The sequence below is a fragment of the Populus trichocarpa genome, chromosome 2, assembly GCF_000002775.5.
Source record: "Populus trichocarpa isolate Nisqually-1 chromosome 2, P.trichocarpa_v4.1, whole genome shotgun sequence".
Lineage (NCBI taxonomy): Eukaryota > Viridiplantae > Streptophyta > Magnoliopsida > Malpighiales > Salicaceae > Populus > Populus trichocarpa.
In genome coordinates this window covers 23,746,001-23,760,880 of record NC_037286.2, presented here as the reverse complement: position 1 = coordinate 23,760,880, position 14,880 = coordinate 23,746,001, and the positions used below count along the sequence as shown (strand labels likewise).

At 30.3% G+C, this 14,880-nt stretch overlaps 3 protein-coding genes across 5 annotated transcripts; 2 read left to right on the top strand and 1 right to left on the bottom strand.

The window, feature by feature from the left end:
• The first annotated feature begins 316 nt into the window (after positions 1–316).
• Positions 317–1,459, top strand: LOC7459498 (uncharacterized). Its single transcript, XM_002303028.4, has 3 exons — positions 317–708; positions 798–925; positions 1,019–1,459. The coding sequence occupies exons 1-3, from the start codon at positions 419–421 to the stop codon at positions 1,051–1,053; spliced, it is 453 nt and encodes a 150-aa protein (XP_002303064.1). The 5' UTR covers positions 317–418; the 3' UTR covers positions 1,054–1,459.
• A 193-nt stretch (positions 1,460–1,652) lies between these two features.
• LOC7471166 (cyclin-C1-2) lies at positions 1,653–6,311 on the bottom strand. 2 transcript variants are annotated; one of them, XM_002301768.4, is made up of 9 exons: positions 6,099–6,311; positions 5,903–6,009; positions 5,541–5,580; positions 5,285–5,329; positions 4,696–4,814; positions 4,471–4,585; positions 3,552–3,602; positions 2,681–2,828; positions 1,653–1,970 (listed from the first exon to the last, which is right to left on the bottom strand). In XM_002301768.4, exons 1-9 carry the CDS (start codon positions 6,128–6,130, stop codon positions 1,872–1,874), a joined length of 756 nt encoding a protein of 251 aa, XP_002301804.1. In that variant the 5' UTR covers positions 6,131–6,311; the 3' UTR covers positions 1,653–1,871. The 2 variants fall into 2 exon arrangements, with proteins under 2 accessions (XP_002301804.1, XP_024451786.1); XM_024596018.2 differs by lacking the exons at positions 5,903–6,009; positions 6,099–6,311 and having other exon boundaries at positions 5,466–5,550.
• Positions 6,312–8,711: 2,400 nt separating this feature from the next.
• LOC7471165 (uncharacterized) lies at positions 8,712–12,525 on the top strand. Of its 2 annotated transcripts, XM_024594194.2 has the most exons (7): positions 8,712–9,032; positions 10,335–10,534; positions 10,995–11,135; positions 11,213–11,293; positions 11,905–12,032; positions 12,120–12,201; positions 12,353–12,525. In XM_024594194.2, the coding sequence occupies exons 1-6, from the start codon at positions 8,807–8,809 to the stop codon at positions 12,157–12,159; spliced, it is 816 nt and encodes a 271-aa protein (XP_024449962.1). In that variant the 5' UTR covers positions 8,712–8,806; the 3' UTR covers positions 12,160–12,201; positions 12,353–12,525. The 2 variants fall into 2 exon arrangements, with proteins under 2 accessions (XP_024449962.1, XP_002303063.1); XM_002303027.3 differs by having other exon boundaries at positions 12,120–12,525.
• Positions 12,526–14,880: the final 2,355 nt, after the last annotated feature.

Here is a 14,880-nt window from a genome sequence, read left to right as displayed (position 1 = left end):
TCAAAATCAAAATCAAAATTTAAAAATATAACAAGAAAATTATTCTTTTTATTGTTATTTTAAAATTACTCTTTGCATTAAAAAAACTCTAAAATCCTAAATTAAATAATAATAACCACGACCACAAGTTAAATTTTTTTCTCCTTTATTTTGATTTAATTTTTCATTTCTTCTTTAACTAAATAATTTTTCTCTGTTTTTTTTTTTTTATGAATAGCGGGTCCCTTGAGCATGACCTGGCACGTGTTAAAATGTCCATCAACATTTTATTAATAACGGAGACACTTAAGTGAAAAAAATTAAAAATAGAGACCGATTCAAAATTTGATAATTACAATTACTGATTTTTTCCTCAGATAAACCCTCCAGCCGAAACAATACAGAAAATTGTAAAACCCTAGTACAGAACCAGTAACCAATGGAACCTTCATCCAGATCATGGTCTCCATGCTCAATCCTCCGCCACCGCCACCACCACCACCACCCCTTGTGCCAACGCCACCATCACCATCACCATCACCATCACCATCCGCACTTGCTTTGCTCCCACCAACACCACCACCACCAATCTAGTTGCCCTTTACATGTAAGTCCTAGATTTGCTCTTCAAGCTGCTCAACATCCAAGACCTATTCTTTCTTATCCATTGGTAAAAGACTTGAACTTGGATTCCACTGCCAGCAAAGAAACATCTGCCCCAGTTGCCCAGTAAGTCGTGACCATCTTCTTCTGCTGCTTTTTTCTCCAAATTTCAAATTTTGGTTTCCATGTAACTGTAAGTGTTTCATGACAAACAGGGTGTTGCAAGAGCCAGAGTGCGATGTATTAGAAGAGGAAGAAGAAGATGATGATGATGACCCGATTTTCGTTCTTACAGATGAATGGAAGGAGTTCTTTGCCAGATCTGAAGCTAGGAGAAAATTAGGTAGTGTCTTTTCCTTTGCCACTTTCTGTTTGTTACGTACTATTCTTTATGTAATTTTTCTTTTATTCATCGTTTCGTTCTTGCTCTGTGTAGAGAAGCAGCAAGGCAAGAAAAAAGAGAAACATTAGATGGAATTGCTCTAAATGATATTGAACAGTATAATGCAAGGGCGTGGGCGTGAGAGATGCGAGGAGCAGGAATTGCTTACCGTTGTTGTACCTACATGGTTAACGCATCACCTCGCTTTTCTGTTTGTACTGCTTTTGCTGTGTGAAAACCGTATGCATGTAGCCCATATAGAATGTGCTACCTTTTAAAGCAGATGAAATCCTTTTCTGTAATGCAAGCAGAAATGCTACCTTGTCTTTGATCTGTGGATGATGTATCCAGTTTGCTATATTCAACGAGCAACAATCATGCTGACCATAACATGAAATTACTAGTTGCGACATCAACAAACTCTGAAAACAATAGCCTAGATGATTGGTATAACAGGGGTTTTCCTTCTATGAAGCACATGAGGGCGTTTTCTGATTTCATTTTATCGTAATTTGGCTTTTCCGAGATCTAAACATGACTCAGCCTCCATGCTCATATATGATGCTTGCTAATTGGTCAACATCTGACATCATTGTTGCATCTAGTCATAAACACATTTTCATCTTTACATGGTGCTTGGGCAAGGGTATGAAGTACCCAAATCAAACAGGTTGAAATGAATTCAATCTTACTCATCAAAAAGCTGTTTCAATAGAATAGAAAGAATAATTATCATAACCACACAATCTCTTAAACATTGACAGTATCTCTTCCAAAAGAACCAATTTTTATTGACAAGTGCTAAGCAATTTTCATTTCCACAGACTACACGGGGCCCGTAGCTGGAGCTGCAACATAGTGGAATGGGAAAACTTTTGAGTTGAGGAAATAGGCATCGCCAAACCATTTAGGGTTTCAGCTTGTTGAAAGCCGCAGCAACTCTATCATCTGTAATCAATCTATGACTCTCATAAAAATCTAATATCTCCATTGCAATATTTTTCACCTGCCAAATCAGACACGAAGGCTCATTATTTGAAGCAACATAGATCCAACATGATAAATTCAGTAAAGCTTTTTGCAGCAGTAAGTTAAATTTCAAGATCACCAGTTATGTACTGTGCATTTCATTTCTGTGTGCACGCATATGCCGGTGGGCTGGCTTAAAAACATCACTTAAAAGGTAACTTGGCCCAAGAACATATCCACCATTTGGCACAAAATCAGGTAATTCCCATATTTGAACAGGATTCTTGAAAAGTGTAAGGTGCCCGGGTATAGTGACCTTTCAGGGCATAGCTAAAGCCTTCCATGAAGACCAAGTCTTAACCTAAAGAAAGCGTAGTAAGATAGACAAGCTGGGTGCGCGTGTTTGGAAAAATAGTGCAAACCATGTTTCTAAAAATTTTGAATTTTTTTTTTGTTTAAAATAAAAAAAATTTTATGTTTTCAGATTATTTTGATGTGCTAATGTTAAAAATAATTATTTTTTTCTTAATATATTTTTAAATGAAAAGCATTTTAAACTATGTTTTAACAGGTAGTGGGACCTATCGCAAGTACAGAGGAAGCCTAGCCTTTTGGTTCTTGGGATAAATCGATGCTTCAGTTATCTTTCAAAGCAGAAAGTTGTGATAGTTTCAATGCAGAGTCTATCGCAAGAATAAAAGGGAACAACAACAACAACAACCGCAAAATTGAGCTTAGAGAACTCACCACATTCATATCTACACGGAGCTCTTCAAACCATGCTGTCTTATCTTTTTCTCTATACACGCTAGCAGTGTATATGCAGGCTAAGGCAATAAGGTGTGGGGGATGTATAAGAATCAAATCCATCTTGTATGTGTCGTTCACAAGTCCCCTGTATGTCTCAGCATGGTTAATTCATTTTAACTCAGATCAAGAAATCATGATGCTGACATTAAAATAATATTTTTTTTATGATGCAATTCCTAGCATAAAAGAAGGGTATGTCCACAAGAGAAAAATAAAACTTAGAAAAATCAACATAACAAATTTAATCTTCAATTTAAGGCAGCTGCTTTGAGATAGAGAAGAAAAAAGGTTTGTGCAGAGATTGGAGCAAAGTCTTGTTTTCAGAAACTTTTCAGACTTAAACATGGTTATTGTCAATTTATTCTTTTAATATTTAAAAACCCAGGGGTGCTTATTTTTTCCATTCTGGCAACAGAACTGTAATATACAATGGCCTTCTTCACCACTAGTCTTCTCACATTTAACTTATCAGCCATTTCCAAAGGACAATTAAACTATGAGTTACAATTGGGATTTGTGGCCACAGAGGGAGGAGGCAGCCACCATGAACCAATCCGGACGCATGCACAATGAACATGATGATGGCCCACATGATAAGAACAATATATAAAGAGCGACAAACTAGCTCTACACACTTTTTAACGCGAACTATCAATCACCTGTAAGAAGCTCTCCCTAACACGATTGTTGTTCGGATGCCCAAACTTATGTAAAACCAACCTCATATTTTAAGGACTATAATGAAAGAATGCATCTTTTCTAGGTTAGGAGATGGGTGTTTACTTGGCCTTAGAGATTGGAACCTTACCATGTTAATTGAGTCATACTTATATCGTTCATGCCAGCATCCAGCAAAAATCTGCCAAGATGTGAAGAAACACAGGAGAAAATGTTCTTGTGAAATAAGATACTCAATTTGCAAAACAGAAACTGCAATATCACAAAAGAACAATATACCACCAGTAAAACAGATTCGTTGGTATTAGGTGGTATTAATGAGTCTAAAGTCGTGCAATTAGGTTTCTGTAGTTAGTAACATGCAAGATAACTAATCACATCAAATTCAGCAGCCATTCATTTTAAAATTGTTGAAACCTAGTCGTACTATTGATTAATCTAAGCTTGTGCAATTATGTTTCTGTAATTAGGAACATGTCAGACAACTTGTCATGTCCAGTTCAGCAATCAATAATCTTAAGGTAAGCTTTCAGTTCTAGTAGTCCACTTAACATGAAACATGCCCCCAACTCAGACTTTTGGAACAGCTTGAAGTTATTAAACAATATGAAGGTCATCTGTCCATTAATATTTCTTTTAAATGTGCTCATATAAGGAACAGGCAGAAAATGGAAACCAATAAATAGTAATCTTGTCTTATCTAATTATATAAAGATATCTAACTAAAAAATAATAATCTAAACCACGTAATTAACTGAGATTCATAATATGTAATAAATAAAACAAAAAAGAGAATACAAAGAACAAAAAGGAAAAGTAAAAGTCTGTGTTGGAGCTTAGGCACAGCAGACATCAACCAAGATGGCATTTGCAAAAAAGAAAAGAAAAAAGCCTATATGAATCATGTTTCGATCCTTAACTTGATGGCATTGTTTATTCTTTCAGAATTGTGCATGTGGTACAAAAAAAACTACTCAAGCAACCTGTTAATTCAGTTTAAAATGAATTTTAATGCATGAGAAACAAGGCAAAGAAGATAAAATACTTACTGAGGCAACGAACGATAAGGATGAAATACAACTAAATAATAGTTAAGAGCTTCCAAAATCTTCATTTCCATCTCAAGTATGTCTTTGATCTCATATCTATGCTTGTCATCAGAATCTGTGGGGCAACAATGCCAGGTTGTAAGCATTTTAGTAGTAAATATAAGTCCAGTAAATATTTTAAGAACTCAGCGAATCAATCGATCAAGTCTGCTAACAAGTGATTACATATTTTTTTGATGTAATATACAAGAAGTCTGGCTTGCACTGTGCTCTCCTCTGCTTTTGATGCCAAATACAAGCAAGTTGGGCCTACAAGACGTGGATCATATTCTGACATACTCTTTCTGGAAGCACAACGAGAAATTAAGACTAGTGAGCGATACTACAAAAACTACTGGCTGTTTTCTAGGCAATGCATCAGCTTTACTATTACATTTACAAATAAGAGGGCAGCTGATTAGAGAGACCCCATGAAGAAAAAAGAGTGAGTGGATGATTAGAGATCTGAAGAAGTGGGTGAGAAAAAAAAACAGGAAGAAGGCTGACAAGGCATCGCATCCCAGAAGATCACACCAATGAGAGATAGGATGGCCATATATACATTTTGAGAAAAGAAGTAGAGGAAGAAACTTATCCATTTGTATGCAAATGGATACTAGAAATGGATACCAAGTACTCATGAATGCCTATGATTGAAAATTGAAGAGTATTTTAGATGACTAGAAATGACAATACTACAAGAATTCGCATTCAAATCTCTTTCCCTTTGTTGGTCATCATACTCTTCTTCCCACCATCAGAAATTATTTAATACCTGGTATACAAACGCCTCATATATGTAACTGCAGTAGCAACAACCCTGAAACATCAAGCAAAAAATTAAAAATGCAACTAATTGGTGACACCTTATGAAACCAAACAAGAAAATACAAAACGATCCCTATCAATTTAACTATGGTGATAAAATGGAATGATTAATGACCGGGGCGTCTTACCTGGAATTCCAAATATGGGGTATTAGACAAGACAAGAAGAGCAGTATATAAAACTTTTAAAGAAAAAGTGCAAACCTTTGCCTCACTTTAACAGATTGAGCCAATTTGCATATAGCTGAGGGGAATAGAAAATCGAAAGACGCAAATTAGCAAATGCCATGGTGAATAACACACAAGAAAGAAAGGAAAAAAAAACACTATCAACTGATGTGGGCGCATGTATATGCGAATTCCAATAAAAGTAGTTGTAATAATTGGATTGTTAAGACCAAACATATATAAACAACAAAAACCCATGTCGCAGAATTTCGGTTACAATCTCATAAGCCAAGAAAAATCAAGATTTCCTAGGTGAAATCTAACAGAATAAGAAACAAACTCAATAGTAAACATAATAATATTGAAAAGGATAAGAAAAGAAAGACAGAAAGGCGTACGAATGACCATATGCATCTTAATAAGCTTGAAATCTTCAAGAGTTATGCCCTTTTCTTTGTCAAGCGGGTGCACTACATCCACTTCTTCTTGGTCAAAAAGCTGTTTGCTGCGCACAATCCATCCAGGAACAGGTAAATAAACACCCTCAAAAGAGATGAAAACATAAGAAAAAAGAAAAGGAAAGATCCATCTTACTAGTGAGAGGAGTTCCAGAAATTGGCAGCCATTCTTTACAGGGAGTCTGCTGATTTTTAGCCTCAACTGATGATTAATTTGCCTAGCATAGTAGTTTCCGTCTGACAAAATTTGAGCAAAGATGTGGTTGTAGCGGCGCGCTGGATCTTGAAGTCAGCTTAGGGCTTTCGGCTACATTCTGTTAGATGGCACGCTTGTTTCGGGGAAGTTTGCCATACTTTGTCCCTGCAATTTTACGAATATGCAATGTAGTCTTTGTACTCTAATTTTCTTAACACGTTAATCCTTGAAATAATTCCACTGCCTTGGAACCTTCAACTACCATCCGTAATTGTCAAACTGGCGCCTGTTTGTTTCTGCGTTTTAAAAGTGTTTTTGATAAAATTTGATATTTTTTTATTTTTTTTATTAACTTTAAATTAATATATTTTTAGTGTTTTCAAATCATTTTGATGTGCTGATGTCAAAAATGATTTTTAAAAAAATAAAAAAACATCATTGGCATGCATTTTGGCACGAAAAGCTATTTGAAAAGCAACCGCAACCACACTGCCAAACAAACCCAAATCAAAAAAAATATTGAATTACTAGATCACTGGGTAAACTCATGGGTCAGTCATGGACTCAATAATTTAATTAAAAAAATATTATTTTATTTTTTATTTTAAAAAAAATATTAGTGTTGTTCCGATATAGCCGAATCAAGTTTTAAATCTTATATTTTTTATATTACATTTTATTACCAATTGAAAGTTGAGAAATTATTTTATATTACCAATTCTCCAGACATAAAAGGAAACATAGGAGGGTAAGAAAAAATTAGAATATTTCTTAATTTTATTTTGCACGTGCATAAGTCTTTCTTATTTACTTTCAGTTACAATTAGATTATTCTTGCACCCTGTAAATATAATATACTGATGATTTGAGGTGAGATTTAATGATTTGTATATCACTTAATATATAAATAGTGAATCAATAATCAATATTTGATGGATAATACGGGGAATCATTTATTTTATCACAACTCTAATTAGTTTGCCAATCTCGAAGGATAAGAATTTAGATCAACTATAACTAAGAAATATGAGATATAATTTCTTTAGTGTTTTTTTAATAAAAAATCAAATTTTGTTTTAAAAAATATATATTTTTGGAATAAAAGGAAAAAAATGAAAGAATTAGGGAAATCGATGATTATTTTCTTAATGGAAAATGTGTTTTTTTTGTAGAAAAATAAAATAAATATTAATTTATGAAAAAATATTTCATCAAAATGGAAATCAATAGAGTTTTAAGTGATATATGCTAGTTTTTTAATTAAAAACTCAATCTGATAAAATATTTTTTCTTCAAAAAAGAAAGAAAAGAAAAGAAATGTTACAATTTCAAGGTAAAATCAAGAGTGCAAGGTGGGTATCAAGAATTCAATGGTAATTGGACTATAAAATAAAAGAACAATTGGAACCATATTTGTAGCCACTATATATATTTATTTATTTATTCTACTAATTAATTATAAACTAAAAAAAGGAGGAGGTTTTAATGTATCTCTTTTCATAAAGTACTATTCATTAGAATAGTACTTTTCTTTATTTTCTTTTTTTTTTGCTTTGTTTTTTTTTTCATTAATCTTTTTTTTTTATTTTTATTTTTTAATATTAGATTTTTTTTTTATTTAGTTATCATCTCATGACACGAATCTCAAGTTTGATTGGCTAACCTGATTTGATGGGTTAACCCAGTTGACTCAGTTTTTTTTTTTAATAAGTTTTTTTTCAATTTCATCATTTAATATTGATTTGATTGAGAATTAAACTTCATGATTTATTTTGTTTACTTTTCATTAGATTATTATGAACTCATAACACGAGAATAATAATTAACAAATTAACCCAAGTACTCAAATTAACTCATGCTGTTTTTTATATCTTTTATTTTATTAATTTTTTTATTAATTTTAATATTCATCCAGAACTTGCTATTTTTGCAAGGTAAAGCAACAAGAAGTAGAATTAGCATCTCCATCGCTAACTGGTGACTTGTGATTTTTTAACATCTTAGACAATGATGTTTTCATCATGACACTCTTAATATATCAAGGTTAGATTTTTTTTTTTATTGGAAGTTTCGTTACATTTTAGGGTATACAATACAATATAGAGGATAATTCTCCTATATTATATAATAATTAAATAAGTTACAATTAAGCATTCCGTTGATTTACAGACATGTTGGAGATAAATTCACAAAAGAATGATAGATTTTATTTATTTATTTTTAACTAAACCGAGAAGGAAGATCGGGGAGGATAGAAAGAGACATAATGGTGTGTTTACATATATAAAAAAAAAAAAAAAAAAAAAACCTTTGAAAAGCCATTGAACCAGGAATAAATTAAATAATTTCTTTTATGGGTATATAAGCCAAGAAAAGAAAAGAAATTCAAGGTCAAAATCAGAAGTCCCAAACAGGCAAGCAAGCATCAACGTAGGGATACTGTATCTAGGTTTTAAAATCAAATCCACGTGTCAATACTTCACTGGTTCTAGTCATAGAAACAAAATAAAACGCCACGCAACACACCAAATCTTGCATGCCCTCTTCGTGTCTTTCCAAACCAGGTCTCCTCGTTATCTTCCTCAGACACATATCTATCTGTGGACGTTTCTCTCTCATTTTCTCTTTGAATTGATCGGAAAAGAATCATGGGGAGGAAGAGAGCTTCACCTGTCAACGTGCTTTTTGGGTGGGTAAGGAGGCAGTCGATGAAAGTGAAGATTCTCGCCGGGGTGGTGTTTGCACTGTGCTCTCTGGTGGCTTTAAAGCACTCGGTGAAAGATCATGAGTATTTCTTCATCTTTTCCGAGGCTATCCATGCTGCTGGGATCTTCGTCTTGATATATAAGCTCACCACCCATAAAACCTGTTCTGGTACATATATATTAGTTATTGATAAATAATTATACATAAGACTGCCTCTTTTTTATTGTTATTATTATAAGAAATCATTATAGTTTGATAATTCTTTTGAATTTTGTAATATGGGATTTTCTTGATAAATTTTTCTTTGCTTGCTGGTGGTCGTTCTTCTAATCGCAAGAGATCCATGTATCAAAAAACAATTTTATATATATATATATATATATATATATATATATATAGATGAACATTTTCTTATGATACTTTTACTTGATAATGATTTTTTGTTGATTTTTGTCTTAATTAATGCAATTGATGACATGCATGCCATAGTAGGTCATTGAATTTTGTTTATTAAATCTAAATCATTGAATTTAAATTCAATGATCATAATTTTAGTGCATGATAAAAATTGAAACAATTTAATTTTTTATTATTTAGTTTTTTTAATTAATACAAATTATTGGATTTAAAAGTAATAGGAAAATTAATTAAAAACATAGCTGATCAAGTCCTCTTAAAAACATGAGAAGATTTCAATCCTTTCAAAATGTAAATCAAAATGTAAATTTATACGTGCTATGCATATATCTAGAAAGAAATTGTTACTGATGAATGCAAAATGCTTGTTTATTTTAAGTGTTTTGCCTGTTTGATTTGGTGTTTCAAAAGCATTTAAAAAAAATTAAAATTTTTTTTATTTCAAATTAATATTTTTAGTATTTTCAGATCATTTTGATATGCTGATGTCAAAAATAATTTTTTTTAAAATAAAAAAATATTATTTTGATACATTTTCAAGTTAAAAGCGCTTTGAAAAGCAACCGCTACCACATTTTCAAATATATATTATGTTTAGTTAGCTTTGACAAATACAAAAAATATATAAAACATGTTCAGATCATTTTGATATGCTCATGTCAAAAATAATTTTTATTTTAAAAAAAATATATTTGAAAAGCGCTTTGAAAAGTAACCGCTACCACATTCTCAAATATAGGTTGTGTTTAGTTAGCTTTGACAAATACAAAAAATATATAAAACATGTTTAGTTAAAAAACAAAAATATAAAATAAATTTATCTGTAAGATAATATTAGAAATATTTCATGTGTTTTCAGAATAAAAAATACACGAAAATAAAAAACACACGACATGTTTTTTCATCTCCAGTATCTCTATTTTTTTTTTATTGAAAGACTATAGACAAACGCTAAGTAAAGGATTTTATTTACTTTTATGCATCAAATGCCTTTTTGCCGTCCTATATTGTCTAAGATAGTTCCAATACCTATATTATTGTTTCCTTGGACAGGTCTTTCACTCAAAACACAAGAAATCACAGCTCTGTTTTTAGCTGCGAGATTGGCCTGTAGCGTATTGATGGAACTTGATGCCCATTCAGTGCTAGACATGGCCACCTTGATTTCAACCGCTTGGGTTATATATATGATACGGTTCAAATTGAAGTCAACCTATATCAAAGAATTAGACAACATGCCCTTATATTACTTGGTAAAAACATTATTCTTTTATAATATTGTTTTAAATGTTATAGAGCAATCATGATTATCTATATGTATTTATCCTTGTAAATTCAAAATAAATATATACATAAGAGACATGTAAACGTGTATGGTTAAAGGACCGGAAACAAATATATATGTGTCCGTCTGATTAATTTTAAAATGAATTTATATATTTTTAAAATAAATAAAGACATGAAAATATCTTTTTGTCTTTATATTTTCTGTTTCAGAAAAGTGATCAAATCTTATATATTTGCTCTTGTCATATTAATCGTCGTTAAGTTATAGTTGCCAATATCTAATTTATATTTTTTTTTCTTAATTTTTTTCTTATTTATAGATATATTCTTAAGTTTTTAATTTATAAATCCTTGATTTCTAGAAATAATATCGCGATTATTGGTTTGTCTTTGCATTAATTTAATTTTCTTCAATCCTTGCTGTAGGTGGTGCCTTGTATTATCCTTGCCTTGATAGTCAACCCTTTCACAAGATTTTGTTACTTTAGTCAAGTCCTCTGGGCCTTCTGTGTGTTCTTGGAATCTGTTTCGGTGCTGCCTCAGCTTCGTCTCATGCAGAATGCAAAGGTTTGGGTCACCTTTTGCTGTAGAAACTGATCTTTTGGTTGCAATGGCTGCATTAATTTGTTCATCTCTTTTTTTAGATGATTGAACCGTTCACAGCCCATTACGTCTTTGCACTGGGTGTTGCTAGATTCTTGTCCTGTGCTCACTGGATAATCCAGGTCTGTTCTGCTCTTTGATTAGTATTATTAATCATAGATTCATTTAGAATTAGAATATACTTTCCCTGTGCATAATTTAAAGGCCGTGTAATTAGAAAAATTAACTTAAATATTGTTTGGAGAAATAGTTATTTTTTCTTCATTAAACTAGCTTTTATAATTTCTTGAAAAGAATACAAATTCATGAATAACACGTAAAAATATAATGCGAAAACTCCATGTAACTTGAAAAATGATTTTTTTATTGTTATTCTATCGCTATAAAATTAGATTTGAATTGAGTTGACTAACAAATCAGCAAATCAACCTCCATTTTAATGAAATGATATCATTTCGAGTTATTTTTACAAGTTGATCTAGTGGGACGAGTTTTAAGTGTACTAAAAGTTCTCAATTAATCAGATTTTAGTTTTGTTCCCTAATAATAATGAGTTCGAGTTCCTTTAGAACCACTAGATGTTTAAATGGTCGTTAACTTCAGGACCCGTAGGATTAGTTGAGATACGCGTAAACTAGCTAAGACACCCCCTATTAATCTTTAAAAAAAAGAGTTAAGGTTTGTCCACGAATTTATAAAAACTCATGCATTATTATTGTTATTTTACATGTAGGTTTATGAGACTCGTGGGATGTATCTTTTCTTGATTGGAAGTGGGTATTTCTGGTTTCCTGCGGCTCTCCTCGCTGAAGCTGTGCAGACGTTTATCTTGGCCGATTTTTGTTACTACTACGTCAAGAGGTGACTAAATTCTTTCACTCATGACATCTCTGCAGTTTTGGTCTCTATACATCTCTTGATTTAATGGCAACTTTTTCTCACTTGCAGTTTCGTGCAAGGTCAACTTTTGATGAGGATGCCTGTTTAATTAGAACACTTGATCACACCAAATTTAAGGGGATTAGGGAGGGTAATTACTTACCCATTTGGCTTGCCTGTGTACTTAATCTCGTATTAAGCTTAATCTCATATTAAGCTTAATTATGGTAGCATCAACATTTGATTTTCCTAATTTTCTCTCCTGTATGATGTGCTTGTGTTCTCTCTTGGATTTGCACAAGGTTGGACCGCATGATCAAGCAGCCATTTGCAATTGATGACTTGGCTGTTTTGAGGTGATAAGTAGGATCAATGTTTTGTCCATCTTATTCATTGCTAAATGTATTTCAGTACGTATATCATGATACCCTAATGGTGGTATGGAATTTGGAATTTTTATCTGTTTTTATTTATTTATTTATCGTGTAACGCTTTTGTTAAACACAAACATATTGTTATTTTCAAAATCTAGTAATAATAAAAATTATAACTTACTAATTAAAAAAACATACATAATAATAATAAAATATGATTTTTCATTTCATACTTTTCCATGTTTTTTTTACTATTATGAAAGTTATCAACAAAAAACACTTTTCAATTAAAAAAAATTAAATTAGTTTCTATGAAAGTGTTTTTGGAATATATTTTTTATAAGTTGTAAAAGAATTAGACATATCATGTTATTTGTTGGTTATATCAAATTTAGTCATCAATATTTTGTTTCGAATTATTTTGTTTCGATTTGTTTTCAATTTCATTTTTGAGAATCTGATTTAACCTGTTTTTTATATCAATTTATTATTTTGATAGTTATTTTTTTTCTTGTCCTTTATTTAATTTAGTTTTTTTTTATCTATCAGATTTGATCTTCATTATTTTGATTGCTATTTATTTTATTTAAATAATTTATAAAATTTATTTTTTAATTTTATCATCTTTTAACTTCTTTATCTGTTATAATTTGTTTTATTATTTTATTGCTATTTGTATTATTTGAAATAAATTATGAAATTAGAATTTTTTTTAATTTCACCCTCCTTCAATATTTTCATTTATTAGATTTGGTTCTCATTCTTTAAGTAAACTTAGAAAAGATTAGAACATTAATAGATTATTTTCCAATTCATTTTACATCGCATAGTCAAACACTGAAAAATATCTTTCAACTCATTTTACATGACACCTTCAAATATTAAAAAATAATTTACAGGAAATAATTTTTTTAAAAAAACACTTTTAAAAAATAAATTATTTTTCAATAAATAAATTGATGCATATTCTTTGCTAAATGTATTTCAATGCAATTATTGTGCCTTCCTGGTGTTATGGAATTTGAAATTTTTATCTAATTTTATCATAAAAGTATAACAATTTTGTTAAAATATATTGTTATTTTCAAAACCTAGTAATAATGAAAATTATAACTTACTAACTAAAAAAATTATGCAAAATAACTTTTATTGGTTATTATCAGACTTTGTTATAGAAAGATCTTCATTAAATTTTATTATCAAAACATCTCATCTTTTTATGATTTTGAAGATTGTTGATTTTTTAAAAAAATCATAAAATGTATTAGTCAACTTTTATTCGAGGAAGCAAATTGAAAATAAAACTATTTACTTGTGAAACAAATAAAAATTTAAATAGGAATTAAAACTATATTTAACTACATTTAAGTTTATTTTTTTAAAACATAATGAAATAAATATATCATTTTCTCTTGTGCCTTGATATTTTCCTTTTTAAAAAAAATATTCAGTATGTAGTTATTAAGTAAATTTAGATTTATTATATTTAATTGATATATTTGTTTCATTCCATGACTGCATGTAAGAATATAACTCGATACGAGCATCAAAATTTTAGTAAAACAAAAATATCTGTAACAACAAAGGCATGTGAAGAAAAAAAAGATAATTTTTTAATTAAACATTTCGCTCGTAATTAAATTAATTAAAATAATAACATTCAACGATATAAATCATAGATTTATAAAAAGGAAAATCTTAACGATATTAATTATGCAAAAATTTGTGCTTCTACATAAAGTATGGTTTCAATTAAAACATACATGAAGGATTGCAAATTGCCTCATAAGATCTTCACGAAGGTAAAAATAGATGGTTAACGGACCATTATTGTAATGTTTGCAATGATTTCTTTAAAAATTCAAATAATTTGGGACAAGATTTGTATTTTAGATAATCAGTTAATTTTTTAATTCTGATAATTTGTTTTATTTTTTCTAATCGAGTGTCTGGTACCTGGTAAATCAAGGTAGTCAGTGGCTGCTGCCTGCAAAAAGTTTTCTTTTATGAACATTGGGATTCTCTGATGTTTAAGTAAGTATCTTTTTTAGTAAAAAGTTATGATATTTTATAATGCGACTCTGAAAATAAATATGCAGTAGATAATGAAGATTGAGAACTTAGAGTTTAAAGAATTTATGGTGTATTTATAGCTTACGAGTCTTATCTTTTTATAGAAAGAAGCGGCTAACATATAATTTTTTCATGATAGTTTTAAAGAGAGAAAATATACCGAACATGTATATTAATAAATGATAAATATCTCTTACACAAACATCAAAACTAATAGAAATATGATGGGTTTTTAAAAGACCTTCACATATTATCCCTTACACAATATTATTATTTAAGGAAATATGGTGATTTTTTATAGGACTTTTACACATTATCACTTACGCAACATTAATATCAATGAAAATATAGTAAGTCGTTGGATAATTTTTATACAATCATAG

Coding starts and splice junctions, on each gene's coding strand:
- LOC7471166 (XM_002301768.4), bottom strand. CDS start 6,130: ATGGCTGCCAATTTCTGGAACTCCTCTCACTA. Junction 5,581..5,902: donor TAAGATGCATATGGTCATTC/GTACGCCTTTCT, acceptor TATTCCCCTCAG/CTATATGCAAATTGGCTCAA. Junction 4,586..4,695: donor ATATTACATCAAAAAAATAT/GTAATCACTTGT, acceptor GTTGCCCCACAG/ATTCTGATGACAAGCATAGA.
- LOC7471165 (XM_024594194.2), top strand. CDS start 8,807: ATGGGGAGGAAGAGAGCTTCACCTGTCAACGTGCTTTTTGGGTGGGTA. Junction 11,294..11,904: donor GTGCTCACTGGATAATCCAG/GTCTGTTCTGCT, acceptor TTTTACATGTAG/GTTTATGAGACTCGTGGGAT. Junction 12,033..12,119: donor TGTTACTACTACGTCAAGAG/GTGACTAAATTC, acceptor TCTCACTTGCAG/TTTCGTGCAAGGTCAACTTT.
- LOC7459498 (XM_002303028.4), top strand. CDS start 419: ATGGAACCTTCATCCAGATCATGGTCTCCATGCTCAATCCTCCGCCAC. Junction 709..797: donor ACATCTGCCCCAGTTGCCCA/GTAAGTCGTGAC, acceptor CATGACAAACAG/GGTGTTGCAAGAGCCAGAGT. Junction 926..1,018: donor TGAAGCTAGGAGAAAATTAG/GTAGTGTCTTTT, acceptor TGCTCTGTGTAG/AGAAGCAGCAAGGCAAGAAA.